Source organism: Citrus clementina, unplaced genomic scaffold, assembly GCF_000493195.1.
Source record: "Citrus clementina cultivar Clemenules unplaced genomic scaffold, Citrus_clementina_v1.0 scaffold_3, whole genome shotgun sequence".
Classification (NCBI taxonomy): domain Eukaryota; kingdom Viridiplantae; phylum Streptophyta; class Magnoliopsida; order Sapindales; family Rutaceae; genus Citrus; species Citrus x clementina.
Genome location: NW_006262339.1, coordinates 29,414,439 through 29,428,385, shown reverse-complemented (window position 1 = coordinate 29,428,385; position 13,947 = coordinate 29,414,439). Strand labels below are relative to the sequence as shown.

At 31.9% G+C, this 13,947-nt stretch overlaps 1 protein-coding gene across 1 annotated transcript; it reads right to left on the bottom strand.

The window, feature by feature from the left end:
- Nucleotides 1-4,720: 4,720 nt before the first annotated feature.
- On the bottom strand, nucleotides 4,721-11,963 carry LOC18050087. The gene is made up of 10 exons (XM_006442180.2): nucleotides 11,783-11,963; nucleotides 11,546-11,620; nucleotides 10,928-11,379; nucleotides 10,512-10,563; nucleotides 10,361-10,406; nucleotides 10,155-10,236; nucleotides 9,905-10,034; nucleotides 9,705-9,804; nucleotides 7,983-8,049; nucleotides 4,721-5,734 (listed from the first exon to the last, which is right to left on the bottom strand). The coding sequence occupies exons 3-10, from the start codon at nucleotides 11,117-11,119 to the stop codon at nucleotides 5,117-5,119; spliced, it is 1,287 nt and encodes a 428-aa protein (XP_006442243.1). The 5' UTR covers nucleotides 11,120-11,379; nucleotides 11,546-11,620; nucleotides 11,783-11,963; the 3' UTR covers nucleotides 4,721-5,116.
- Nucleotides 11,964-13,947: the final 1,984 nt, after the last annotated feature.

Sequence of the window (13,947 nt, the reverse complement as noted above, 5' to 3'; positions counted from 1 at the left end):
ATATATCTTGGTCTTGAAGTACCATATTTTATTCCAACTTGTGCCTATAAAGACATTGGGAAATTTTCATAATTATAAATTAAATTATGTTCAGTATAAACTTGAAAATATCAAATAATGTGAAAAATATATCACACTATTTCCTTGATATGGATGATAAAGCTTGGTTTTACTTAAAAAGATCCAACAAAATTATGAAAATATATGCATATATATAGATATTCTTCAAATTCAAGATGATGGTATCTACAAGTTATTATATGTTTTTAAGCTTTCAAATGACGATGTTGATCCTACAAATTGTTTCACTAAAGAATTGTTAGTTACAATAAATCATGATTGACCTTTGAAGCATCCATGTCATTTTGAGGGGGATCATATTTAACAAGAAGAGTTATTAATATAGAGGACTACATGCACTGTACTCTTTTCCGTTCACTAGGCTTCTATCCCATTAGGTTTTTCTTGGTAAGGTGTTTGCACCTCTTTAAAATACAAAGGAATATCACTATTTTTTTTTCCCGTAGTATTTTTACTAGCAATTGTTTTAATGAAACATATTCTTTGTAGGATGAACATCCAAAAGAGAGTATTATGAAATAATTATAATTATGTGGATATTCATCAAAATAATTTTTCCTCTCTCTACCAAACAACTCTTTATCTCCTATAACTCCCACTATCTCATAGAAGTTATGACTAATAATGGATCCATTTACTAATCATTTATTTCATTTGTATGATTATAAGACTATAAAAGGAGGGGCTCGTCTCCTTCTTTGCATACATTTGAGATTGAATAAAATTTTTCTCTAGACATTGTATCTCTTATTTGCTTTCTTTCGTTCTATTGCTATATTGTCGTGTTCCTAATTGATAATTAATTTAATTGTGGCTGCATAACTTGTTATTATTGTGGTGTTTGAAGGTATAAGGTTTGAGTATTTTGAAGTTATCAGGTTTGAGTATTTTAACTTTCTAGATATTCAATAAAATAAAAATAAATTTGATTTAAACAATAATATGAATTTAGTTTCATACTACATCAAACATGATATTATATTTAATTTTTAGTACAATCTTATTCATAAAATTTAAATGTAACCATGTTTAATGTAGTGTGAGACTAAATTTATATTATTTGCACACTATATTTATTAAATTCATGTGGAATATTCCCAAACCAATTATATAACATAAGAAACCCGCATTTTGTTGAAGCCAGTGGAAACACAACGAAGGTTCAAGTACTCACGCATTTAAGTCTCTCAGTTATATGTCACCAATTTGTAAAGCTTGAACTACAGTTTAAGGAAATTGCAGGATGCAAAATTTACATGTTTGATAACCCCTATGAAGTAGAACCAATATTTTGATGTTTTCCTAACTTAGGGAATGTATGATTAGTGAATACCAATAAAATCATACTAAGGGATACTATTTAACCTGAAATGAAAAATTTGTAATGTTTAAAATAAGACTTTCAACTATGTCATAACATACCCATTTAAAAAATTTAAAAAAAAACTAAGTTGTAACATAACTATCTAAATAGATTTTAACAAATATGATATAAACTATTGTTATTGTAGCATGAATTATTATTAATGTCATTTAGAGGGGGAAAAAGAGCGAAATCCACTAAATTAATTGAAAATTCTCAACTGTTTTAAAACACATAAAAACTCTCCTAACTGTCGAAATTTATAATGATTTTAACAAACAGACGTTTTTGCTTTTTTCGGTAATTTAGGGCCTGTTTTGGATTGTTTTTGGGAGCTTTAAAAGCCTTATATATTCTTTATCAAAATCAACCCCTTCTACAACTGATTTTGAAAAGCAAGGAATGAGTAGTTTTTAGATTCTAATTTAGAAAATCAATTTTATCCTTTAATATAATTCCATAAATATCCTTAAAATAATTACCTAAACCCAAAATTATCCTTATTCAAATTGAAAATAAAATCAATATTTTAATAAATTTTTATTATAATTTATCAATATAAATTTATTAATATCAATTTGTTAGTCGAATTATTATTAAATTTGTTTCACTATATTTTAAATTTAATTATCAATTGTTTTAAGATAAAAAATAGAAAAATAAAATCAATATATTATAAATTTTATTTTTAGTAAAAATTATTATAATACATAATTAAAAATATTATATGTACATGTTTTTATATGTATAAGTAAATTTTATCCTACATTATGTATATTTATTCATTTGTTTTCTCTTAACAGTTTAATAGTAAAATATATCAAACGTCCATAATTGCTTTCAAAACTCTTCTGAAAATAAAATTTACCAAATAATTAACTGATTCTCTTTACAGCATAGCTAACAGCGATTATTTTAAAAATTACAGTATTCACAAGCTGGCCCTTAGAGTATATCGACTATTCAGTCAAAATCAAAGTCAAAGTCAAAACTATCATTAAATTGATCTAGCAAGATTCCAAGTCAGTCCTCTGTTTTATTCATTTTTTTCTTGTTGAATCAATCAAATCTTCATGTTTTACAGACCAAAGTTTTGTGGGATAATACGTCGGTAACATGATTATATGTTGTTTCTACATGTCAAGAATTCCAATAATGCCAAAATATCACATGCTTATCAATTATTAAATCATTTTTCGCTCCCTAATTTGGCCAAAATCAACCATGCCCTATTCATATGACTATGATTTGGTAACTTCCAATTACGTATTTAATCTCATTTTAATCTCGTTTTTCCCTGTAAACTTTATTTAAAATGTTCTCACAGACATGTTTGATAATGTGTTGTGATATCATCATGATGGGTTTAATGTTTCATTCTTTTTAAACCACTTTGTACATGCGGTAAAACCACTGAGCTCAGCGGTTTGAGCCCCCACAAAGTATTATGGGCGTTTAAATTCCTTTCTAATTGTGGATAATAATTGAGTGAAAATAATCTTCTCCCTTTGAATATGAGAGTGGAGTAGATGTCTCTTGAATATAAAAATAAATAAAATCTTAGCAGTGTTTAATGTAAGACTTTTTTATGTAAGGCTAATCCCAATAATTATCTGATTGTAAATATATCAATAATAGTCTCTTATAATTAAAAAGAAAAAAGAAAAATGTTTCATTCTTTTTTTTCTTATAATGAGTTTTTTTATTATTTATTATTTCACGTGTGTGGATGTGATTCATACTCTATCTTAGAGCAACTCTAAGATAGCCATAGCCACAAAAAGTTAGTACCGTACTTAGCACAAGCCACTCACACGTATTAAGAAAGAAATTCTACAGGACCTTGCATGTGCAAGAATGATTACGTGAATATGCTTTGTAATTGTTCAGTAGTAATGAGTAAAAATAGTTAAATCAATGACAGCTCCATAAGTAAACCATGCTATGATATAAATGTATTTGTTTTATTATATTAAATTTAATTATACATATCATAAATATATTAGTTAGTTATATTATTTTTTATGTATTCTAAAATTCTCCCTAAATCTAATCTGTTGTATAATAACGCAATATGTTTGGATGCTCTTTTTTTTTTTTCCTTTTTTTTTAAGATTACATAATGATGCATAAAATCCTTTCACCTATTGTGCTTAAAACAAAAAAGGGGAGTAGGACCAAGGGGTCCTTCACCAATGCAATATGGAAAGTTTAGAACTTTATGTGACCATGACAAAGCATGTGAAACCAAAAGAAGTTGCTGAAAACCCAATCCTGAATCCTTTTACATTACATATTTATTAAGAGACACAGCATGTGAAGTTTAAACATTTCTTCAACTACTCCCATGGTTGATGCCCCAAATTTCATTAAGTCACTTTTTCTCCTTTCCCGATCACAGGTTGACCCTTGTCTGGCCCCACATTAGATTGAAGTGATCATTATAGATCAAGGGACCACCATCCAGTGGTCATTAATCGTAAACATCACCAATATCTTTTGGGGATGTTGGATCTTCCTATATCGCAATTGGTTCTAACATCACCGAACATTTACATCATGCCCAATTCATCTATGTTATTACGAGCTTGTTCACTTTGATAATGTTTGGCCCGGATTTTATGCAGTTGAAATTTCCGTATGAACATCCCAAGTGGTATGTTTCAACTAACAACCTTGTGGATGGTTATAATTGAACAATTACGAAATCAATATCCCACTAATTGATTTGATCTCTTGAATAGAATTTAAAAAGTACAAGAAATCAACGAGGACTTTGGCTCAATAGTAGAACTCAGAGTCACAACATCGAGGGCGTGACGGGTCATCGAGGGTGTGAGTACGATCCTATCAGCCGCCAAGGGCTAATTTTCTTTCTAAATATTTGGATAGAGTATATAGCTCCCAGTATTAGTGGAATCAGATTTCCAAGCTAGTACCCTGAAAGATTTTAAGACTATAAAACCAATGTGCGTATCTAGTATCCCAATAGATATCATGTTGTAAAATATATGTAAAAAATTTGCACACAATTAAAAAAAAAAAAAAAGGCTCTACTTATATCATAACTCGAGACAAACTCGTAAAAGCAGGTTTAGCCAGAAATCAAGCTTGGCCTCCGTTTCAGATGAGGTAAATACAATAAAAGGAATCAATAAGAACAACACGGATTACATTACAGCTAAATACATCACTTTCAAGAAAATGGTACTACTACCTAATTGTTGTTCTACAAGCATTTTTTTTTTCCAAAGAAATGACAACTGGAACAACTAATTTTGCATGAAAAAGAAATGTTTTGAAAATTGCTATTCAACACCAAAAGCATACAGCATTTCATAATATGGCTAAATATCAAGGCTGACATGATAAATGATTTGTTTCAATGGGAAGTATGAACAAGCTGATAATTATGACCAAGAAATAAATGATCATGATCATTATATAGCAACCAAACAACCTTCCATTCAGAGAATCAAATAATCTTTTTTTTCCTTTTACAATTATATATGGAGAAATTGACCGGAAGCTAGAGAGAGAATCATAGCTACCTTAAACTTGGAACTAGTTGTAAGGCACAGGGCAGTGCACTTGTCCTTTGCTAGAGACTCAGCTAGCCATATGAAAGAGATACTGCCAGCATCATCTGTTCGAGAATATGACCTCTTAGAACTATTGCCACGAAACTTCTGGTCCATTTGACATAGGTCTAGCCTCGGCTAGAGAAGCAGCCATGGCCAACATCATCTGCTCCTCAAAACTCTCAGGAACAATGGGACCTGGGACATTTTGAAAGTTGCCTCCAATTTCTTCTGTTGGCGACAATGATGAAATTCCACCTCCATCTTCTGGCAATGAAGAAATTCCACCTCCATCTTCTGCCATATCAGAGCTCGCGTAGCTAGTTCCTGCTTCAGCCAGCTCTGATCCACGATCAATCCCCCATTCTCCTTCATCCCTTGCCACCGTCATCCTGCCATCTGGTGATGTGTTAATCAAGCTCTCTGCAGGAGCATAATTTTCTACATCATGATCCATCCGATTGTACAGTCTACTACTGCCTGGAAACATGTTGAATGATGACATATTTCCACCATGATTTATAGAGGATTCTCCACTGACTTGCTGACGCTCAGCGAGAGCTGCTATGGCACAAGCAAGACCACCAGAAGGGGATGATGATGAACCAGCAATAGGAGCCATAGTTGATGAGACATAACGATCTTCTGTGACATACTGTTCAGAAGGAGCAGCCTCCTCATAAGTTGGGTTCCTCTGTCTACCATTCTCCTGCAAAAGTTTATGTTTCAGAAATTACAAAGTATCAAAGCAACTTGGATAATGAGGAAAACAAAATAGAAGTCAGAACATCTAGGCCAATTACAGCTTTCAATTCGTTCAACAATAATTAAAATTGTAAAATTTCAGATTTCATGGTGCTGTTTTAGTGTCTCTTCTCAGTTCGTACCATAAATTTACACAAAAGATCATTTCTACAATTCCAGAATGATGCCCCCTCAAGTCAAAGGCATCACATACTATTCAGCTCAGATGAAAATCTCTACTGAAATAAGGCCATTTTCTCTAAGCAAAAATTCCTTTTACAAGAAAATAAAGGTACAAAAATATAAACTCCTCCAGAAACTTCATCTGATTAAGAAACTGAGCTATGATATATCAAGGTCCTATTGAACCGCCCCAATGGTACGTGCTCCAAGGGATCTTGCACCCAATAAATGATTTGGCATTCCAGAATGGTTTTAAAATTCCAGCCATGCAAATCAATCACGACAATCTATGAATCATCTCCAATCATAGAAAAAACTTACGGTCAAAGGCCAACAAAGTAGCTTCATATTAAGAGACTTTTTATATGATCTGCCTCAAGAGTAAATTATTGCAACTGCTTTGGAAAAGAAACAAAAACGGACTGAGGAAGAAACAAAAGGCAGAAAGAAACTGTAGGGACATGTCATGAACCAACCAGTAGATTGAATACGCAATACCAGGAAAGCCTGAAACATTAAAAGTCAAAATCTAGGAAACCAAATATATATCTGTAATTCTCAGGTCACAGTTTTGTTATTTTTGTCCTTATAAAAACTTGTTTACTGTAAATTCATGTTCCGAATTTCAGAAGGTTCCAGAGGTCCACAACGAGAAGAGTTATATATAAATATACATACATGTCCTTATACTAATATGTATGTATACATGTGTACATACATATACATATTAAGTTTCCCTATACTAATATGTATGTATACATGTATACATACATATACATATTAAGTGTATGTCAATATTGGTGTTCATGCCAATGTAAATCCAATGCTCTGAAAATCAAGATCTTCATAAAGATGATTATGATGCACTACCAACTCTTCTAGAATGTCAGCCAATATATTCTACCCATTCGAAATCAGATTTGACATTTTCCCAACAAATTTACCAAATTGATAAAAAGCAAATAATCAGACATGAATTGCCACTTTTGTATATGCATATGTTAGAACTTCATTTACAACCAAAAAGAAAGTAGAAAGTGCTACATTGTAAGCTCATCCTTGTGCCCCTTTTATGATATTTCAATAATACAAGGTAGTTATCTAGGAACCATCTAAATGTTTCTTGATACGAACAAGCACGCACATCCCTTCTCTAATAGGAGATTTTGCACAATTTCTGGCAACCACAAATCCCAAAAGAGGCCCATAGAATGATACCTCATTCCAATTCTTAAGCCAGAGCATCATCTTGTATAGGCAATCTTGACGACAACAATCAAAACCAATTCAACACATCAAGTTGAAGTATATACACCAAAATGATTAACTGCCAAGAGATTATGGTAAATGCACAGCTATGTTGTGAGAATGATGACTAATCTCTTAACACTAAAATCTATAATTGAGGTGATTCCCACAACCACCCTAAAAAAGTTCAATCTTGCTTTTAAGCCCAATAACACTAACACCACAACTATTTGCCTTTTCTTTCTTTTTTTCATATATTTCTCAAAAAGATCTCAATCCTGAAGTTAGTGTGATAATAAAAAGGACTTTCTGCATATAGAGCACATAAAGGTTTATTACCCTCTTCAATCAATTATTTTAACCAACCAGCAGCTAATTGTAGATGTTCCTATCCAAAACAGAGTCCTCATGTTTATCAATATCTTAATCTCATATGGGGAAATAGGACAAGAAGAAGAAGAGAAGATCAAGAACTTTGATCCTCTCGATTAGGGATCAGTTCAGATTCGAAGGATTTCTCAACGTTTGTTGTTCCCTTTTCTATATATTTTACTGATTACCAATCACAAGCCTAATTTTTACTTGGATAAACCCTTGAATCAGGAGAATCGTTATCTCAGAATTAAGCATTTCTATTCTTTACAACTACAATGTGATTCTTAAAATTTTTTTTTAAAAAAAAAACTCTTTGCAGATGCGTAACAATCTAAGTCATTTGCTTTGAAGTTTCAGTTCTAAGAAATTTGTAGCTAATTTTAAAAATGCGTCTAAGTTGCATATACCTGAATGGAAAGCCAGATTGCCTCCATGACCATTATATCTTCCAAATCCAGGTCAAACTCATCATCCCTGTAAATTAAAGTGCATGATACATAAATAATTGTGACAGCATAATTCACCTTTTAAAACATCAAATCGACCTTGCATTATCAGATACAGATTTCAAATTCTACAGATGACATCATAGGTTGAGATTCACTCAATGCTTATGTCAGGCACAAGAACGATTAAACAGATTCACCGAGGATAAAAATAGGGCCTGTTGCGACTGCGTTAGGTTATAATTTAAAGGGCAGAACTTTTAGTACCAATGATTATAATTAAGCAAATCTAACCAATCCTCAAGTGAGAGTACTGTCTTTGCAACTATGTCTTCTCTTCTTATATTAGTCTCTAAACTTTCAAGCATTAAATATTCACAAGCTGTACACATTACTATTTGTTACCAAAAATCATTGAGCACCATTTCTCATACCAAAAGAAAGAGATGAGAAATGAAAAGGAAAAATCAGCAGTAATAATCTCCTGTAAAGACATTACTCTTCCCACAACTACTAAAATCTATTGGCCAGTTCACGCATAGCTTTATTTTGTCTGTGACACGGAGCTTATTTTCCTAAAAGCACTCAAGCCCAATGACAAACACACTCAAATTTTCCATGTTATCAGTTTCAGCATATTCTATAATCACCACAATTCACAACATATTCATATACTCCATTAAATGCATATCATTTATCAGATCCTCATTCTAAAAATGGAAGGAAGAGAATTCTGGAAAGAGGCCAAGGCTTTCTCAGTCATTAAGTCAATACCCTGTCATGCATCAGATAGCTGGCCCATTGGAAAGTGACAGCAATCTGATGAGGAATAACCACTTAGGGGACCTACTCATATAAAATGCCACCTGTTCTACTCTCCATCTTTGTGCCTTCATACACTTTCACCCAAAAAAAAAAAAGGTGAAATGAGAGGCACACGTGAGCCCGTAATCCAGTCCCTTAATTTTGTTATCAAATCACAATTTGAAAAGATTAAATCTTCTTCGCCATAACAGCCAATGCAAAATGCCTCAAGTTCAGGTGCCTATCTTTTATTATTTGATTTATTTATTTGAACTTAGATTTTGTTTCTCAGATTTTGTTTCCTCTTTCCTCTTCTGACCTAGCCTTTCAAATAGACATTCTCTAATTTCTTATTTTGCTTGTACTTTTGGAACAGCACAAACACAGACAACATTCATTCCCCTATCTTATCTGCTCTTTTATCTTTTTCTCCCTCTATTATATCTATTTCTTTGCATCCTTTCCAGTTCTGCATCAATAGCTTATGTATAATTAAATAGATCCCAGTTTAGAATCAAATACCAACCTAGCTAGCAGAGCTCAACCTTCACTCTGTCAATTAAACTAGATGAACATACTGTCTATGATGTCTAATTTTCCACAAAAACGGCCCTATCTAAATTGGAACAAAAGTCAATATTTTTCACAGATACAAGATTAGAAAATTTTTGTAGGATAAAAATAAGCAATCTAAAATCTAAAACAAAGAACTAAATAACAGATCCAAAAAAATAGAGCTCCATGCTTTAATTCAGCAATTTTCATTGGTTTGGAAATTTGCTCATTTATTCATTAACTAAAGACAATAATGGAAACAGCAGTAACTATAATGCAGCTTCAAACAAGAATGGCATGGCAACAGTTGAGAATGCTCCATACCCATTCGCCCTGCGATGTGAAGGTTGTCTAATCATAGGAGTAGCACATAAGTCCTGAAAAGAGACATTTCCCTCACCTTCCACAGATCTAGAAGATGAAACTGTAAACAAAGGAAAAAAAAAAAACTATAATATTTACCATTCTAAGAGTAGATGGAATACTGATATAGAGTTAGGAACCAAATTACAAAGAAATGTTACCTGATGACTCAACCTCCCCCAGTGCTATGCCCATGCTTGAAGATTCTTGTCTTTTCAGCATTCTCTCTTCTTCATCCTGAAGTTCCTGCTGCCTAATCCTAATCTTTGCTTCTATAACACGCTGTTCTTCCTAAAGAATTGGAAAACAGGTAAATTACATTCACATTAAAAGCGAATATACGTTAGCCAAGCATTCCACAATTTCAATAACGAATCAAGTTGACAATGACCATGAGTAACCAAATCTTACAATTTGCTCCATGCCTTTTTCCTCCTTTGTTTTCACACCTCGGTACTCCACTGCATAATTTGCAGTTTTGCAAAAAGGACATCTCATAACATTAAGGAATACAGGAATAGAAAATTACGAATAAAAAATGGAAACAAGAAAAAAAAGACATAAAGGTTTACGGTATGTTTCAAATTTGAACACATTGCATTAAAACTAAAGGATACTGAGTAGGGCGAGTTGTGTTAGGATTCTTCATCTGTAAAAAACACTCTGATGCAGAAAAGACAGATCAAATTGCACACAAATGTTAATAGCTACATTTATATCTTTAACATTCTAATCCAAAAGGTACACATCCAATCACTGTGTAATTACCTGTACAAATTCCTTTCATGCAGCATCTTGATCTGTTGAGACTTGGATAATACTACAGAAAGAAGCAAGAAAGGCCAAATTGGTTTAGTTAGATTAAAAACTTAAAGGCCATCAAAATAATCTATATCAATTGGCTCTGATATTCTCCTCTGGTTGGTACATTGAGGAACAGACATCAAATCAAAAATAAAAAAATTCTTCATATTTTTTTCCTAGAACAGACCCCTAGCAGAAAACAGGGTCAAGATTGCACTTCATGCCCACTTGGTGAAATTGAAAATTTTTATTTGTTGACAGACCTAAATCATAATTTCATCCTCAATTTTCCAACAAGCAGAGGAGGTCGACAAAGGCCAATATCAAATAACCAAACAACCAACAACTAATAAGAAAGACAATGATAGAAAAACACAAACCAAGAAGCAAATAGGACACTCTTCAAGATCACAACAGCAATCTTCATCCCCAGGATAGCAAGGTGAAAGCTTCGATTCGAGAATTAGCTTCCTAAGCTTTTTAATATCCACATCTTTATGAACATACAACCCCTGCGGCCTCGTGTACTTCTCATCTACCACTTGTCTTCTCCTTCCCAACTTATTACCCATCCAATATAAATCCCTTCTCTCTTTCTCTCCTCTTTCCTTTACTATTCGAATTATCCAAAAAACCAAATCAATTACAATAACAAGACCGACAACTAAACATTCCGTTGCAATCCAATCATTTCCTTATATCCAAAATTGAATTGGTAACATCTTCGAGAAACAGTTGCACAAACATCTTAAACCCTAGTCCATGTTCCACGACACAAATTCAGCTAAATTGACAACAATAATTGGATCGCAGGAAAAGCATTTTTGACATCCTGCAAGCAACAAAAATTGGAAAGCAATTAAGCAAGCCAAAAAACATTCAGAACTCACAGAACTCAACCAAAAAAAAAAAAAAACTTGATGACACAAATTCACCACGTGAAAAAACCCTAACTCCCGTTAACTTCCACATTCAATATTTAAAATAAAAAAAAAAACCTGACAAAACGAATCGTTTTATCCGCAGCCGAATTGGCTAGAACTTGCTTCTCACAAATTTTCTTCCCACAAACACTGCCAACATAGAGACATAAACAACAACAACAACAACAACAAATAAATAAATAAATAATTCCAAAAAAAAAAAGAAAATTAAAGCATGAAAATTAATAATGACCGAAGGGAGAATGAAGAACAATAAGAATCAATCGAGTGATAGTTAAAAAAGGAACAAACCTTGGAATCGGTGAAGTGAAAGAGAGAGAACGAGAGAGAATGGAGAGATCGAGAGATTTGCTAACAACAACTGAAACACAATCAGAACTTTCTCTGTTATAATGAAGACAAAGAGAGAGCCAAACCCCAATGCCTCCTGAGCCTCAAAGCCTTGGCCTCTCTCTCTCTCTCCTTTATTTATTTTTTCGGTTATTTTTATCCGAAAATTATAATAATTAATTAATTATCATAATATTTCCTTATTTGTCTTTTGCCTACTAAGTAGTAAGTACTAACATTCTTACACGCACCACATCCGTATCTAAAATATGGCAATTTCATTTGTTTCCCAAAAAAATTGTGAAATTACCATTTTGTGCGTGTTTGGGCATTTTGTTTTCTCTCACTTGGACGGAAACCTTTGGATGCGAAGCAAGGCAAGGCACGAAACGGTGGAGTACTGGAGGAGGAAAGAATCCATCGTCAGCATCAATCAAAAGACAAAAGCGGAGTGGAGGTGTGGAACTGTAGAATTGCAAGCGCATAGGGACTATTTAATTAATTATTTATTTATTGTTTATAAGAATTATTTATTTATTTATTTATCATTATTATGATATCCAAGCTCGTAGAGAGACGCGTGGCAATTGCAAGAAAACGGGAAGAGGCGTACGGCTATTTATGGAAATAAGGAATTGCGCTTTATTTGCTTCCGTTTTTAACTAACCATTCCATTTCTACTTCTTTTTCTTTCTTTTCTTTTCAGTTCATTGTTTGAGTGTATAATTAATTGATAGGATCAAATCATCAAAAAATCAATTTTTTTTCTCTATAAAATTGCAATTTTTAATTTTTTTTTACAAATTTTCATAAAGAATAAATGCTTGGATAATAAAAGAGTAAATTAATCACGGTATTATAGAATAATTCTTTCTTATGATAACGAATTCGGATGTACAATGAATAAAAAATAAAACAAATCAAAACATTCATTGAATTTGATTTTCTTTTTCATTAATTTATTAGAAACATTTATATTTAATATTACTCTAAGATAGTAAAATACAAATGTGAATAAGCACAGCCCTATTTGTCTACCAAAATACAAAGCCTAGCCTAATGCATCCCAGAGTGTAACCAAATTGAAGCATAGCACGGTAACGTAAAATAATAAATAAATATATTCACATACTTACGAGAATATTTGAATTTTTCGACTGCACAGAAGAGATGAGGAGACACTTAACCAACTCAATTGTAAATTATTGGCTTATAGTTAGAAACATCTTAAAAGCAATTGTGCAAGAAAGATTTTATTTTATTTTTCTTTTAATTTTGCCTTGGAAGAGACTCACCTTATTTTTGGCACTCATAATAAAAACTTCATTTTACTACTCGATTTGACCTTTTATATTGATTTATTAAAAATAAATAAATTTATTTGATAATACATTCCAAGTGCAAAATTCCTTAATGCAACATAAAATTTGAAATACAAAACACTAAATTACGGTATGATTTTTCATTGTGAAAAACATTGTCATAAGGTTGTAAATATTTTCCTTTTCAAAAGCATTAATTATCCTAATGCTAACTTCATTTCATTTCCATCGACGTGCGCGGAGTTAGAATCTTACGTCTCTTACTCCCTCCCCCAACAATCCAAATATATGTAAAAAGGTCAAGCAACACCTCATCAACTAAGATGAAGAAGTGTCCACCACTTGATTAAGGAGTAATTTGTGAATTTTCAATTGTTTAAAAACATTTTATATGATATTTAACAATTTATCAGGAGAATACTAATTTTCCCCTGACTTTTGAGAGAAATCTATTAAAATTCAAATGTTTTATAAAATAATTACTATCACTTACTTTGTTATCACAATATAATATAAACATATTTATGAAAGTTGACGATTAGATAATCTAATAAGGAGATTAAAGTTAGATATAAATTTTTATTTTCGAAACACTTATATAAATTGATATGGCATAAAAAGGATGTAGAGATTAAAATGACAATTAAATAAAAGTAATTAAAAGAAAAAAAATAACGTATAATTTCCTAGTAGAAAATTTTGGCATATAAATTTGTACTTTGTAATAATCAAGAAACTGAGTGTCACGCTTATGGAAATAGAGTGGTGATTTTATTTATTTCCTTATTTACATATATAAAGTAA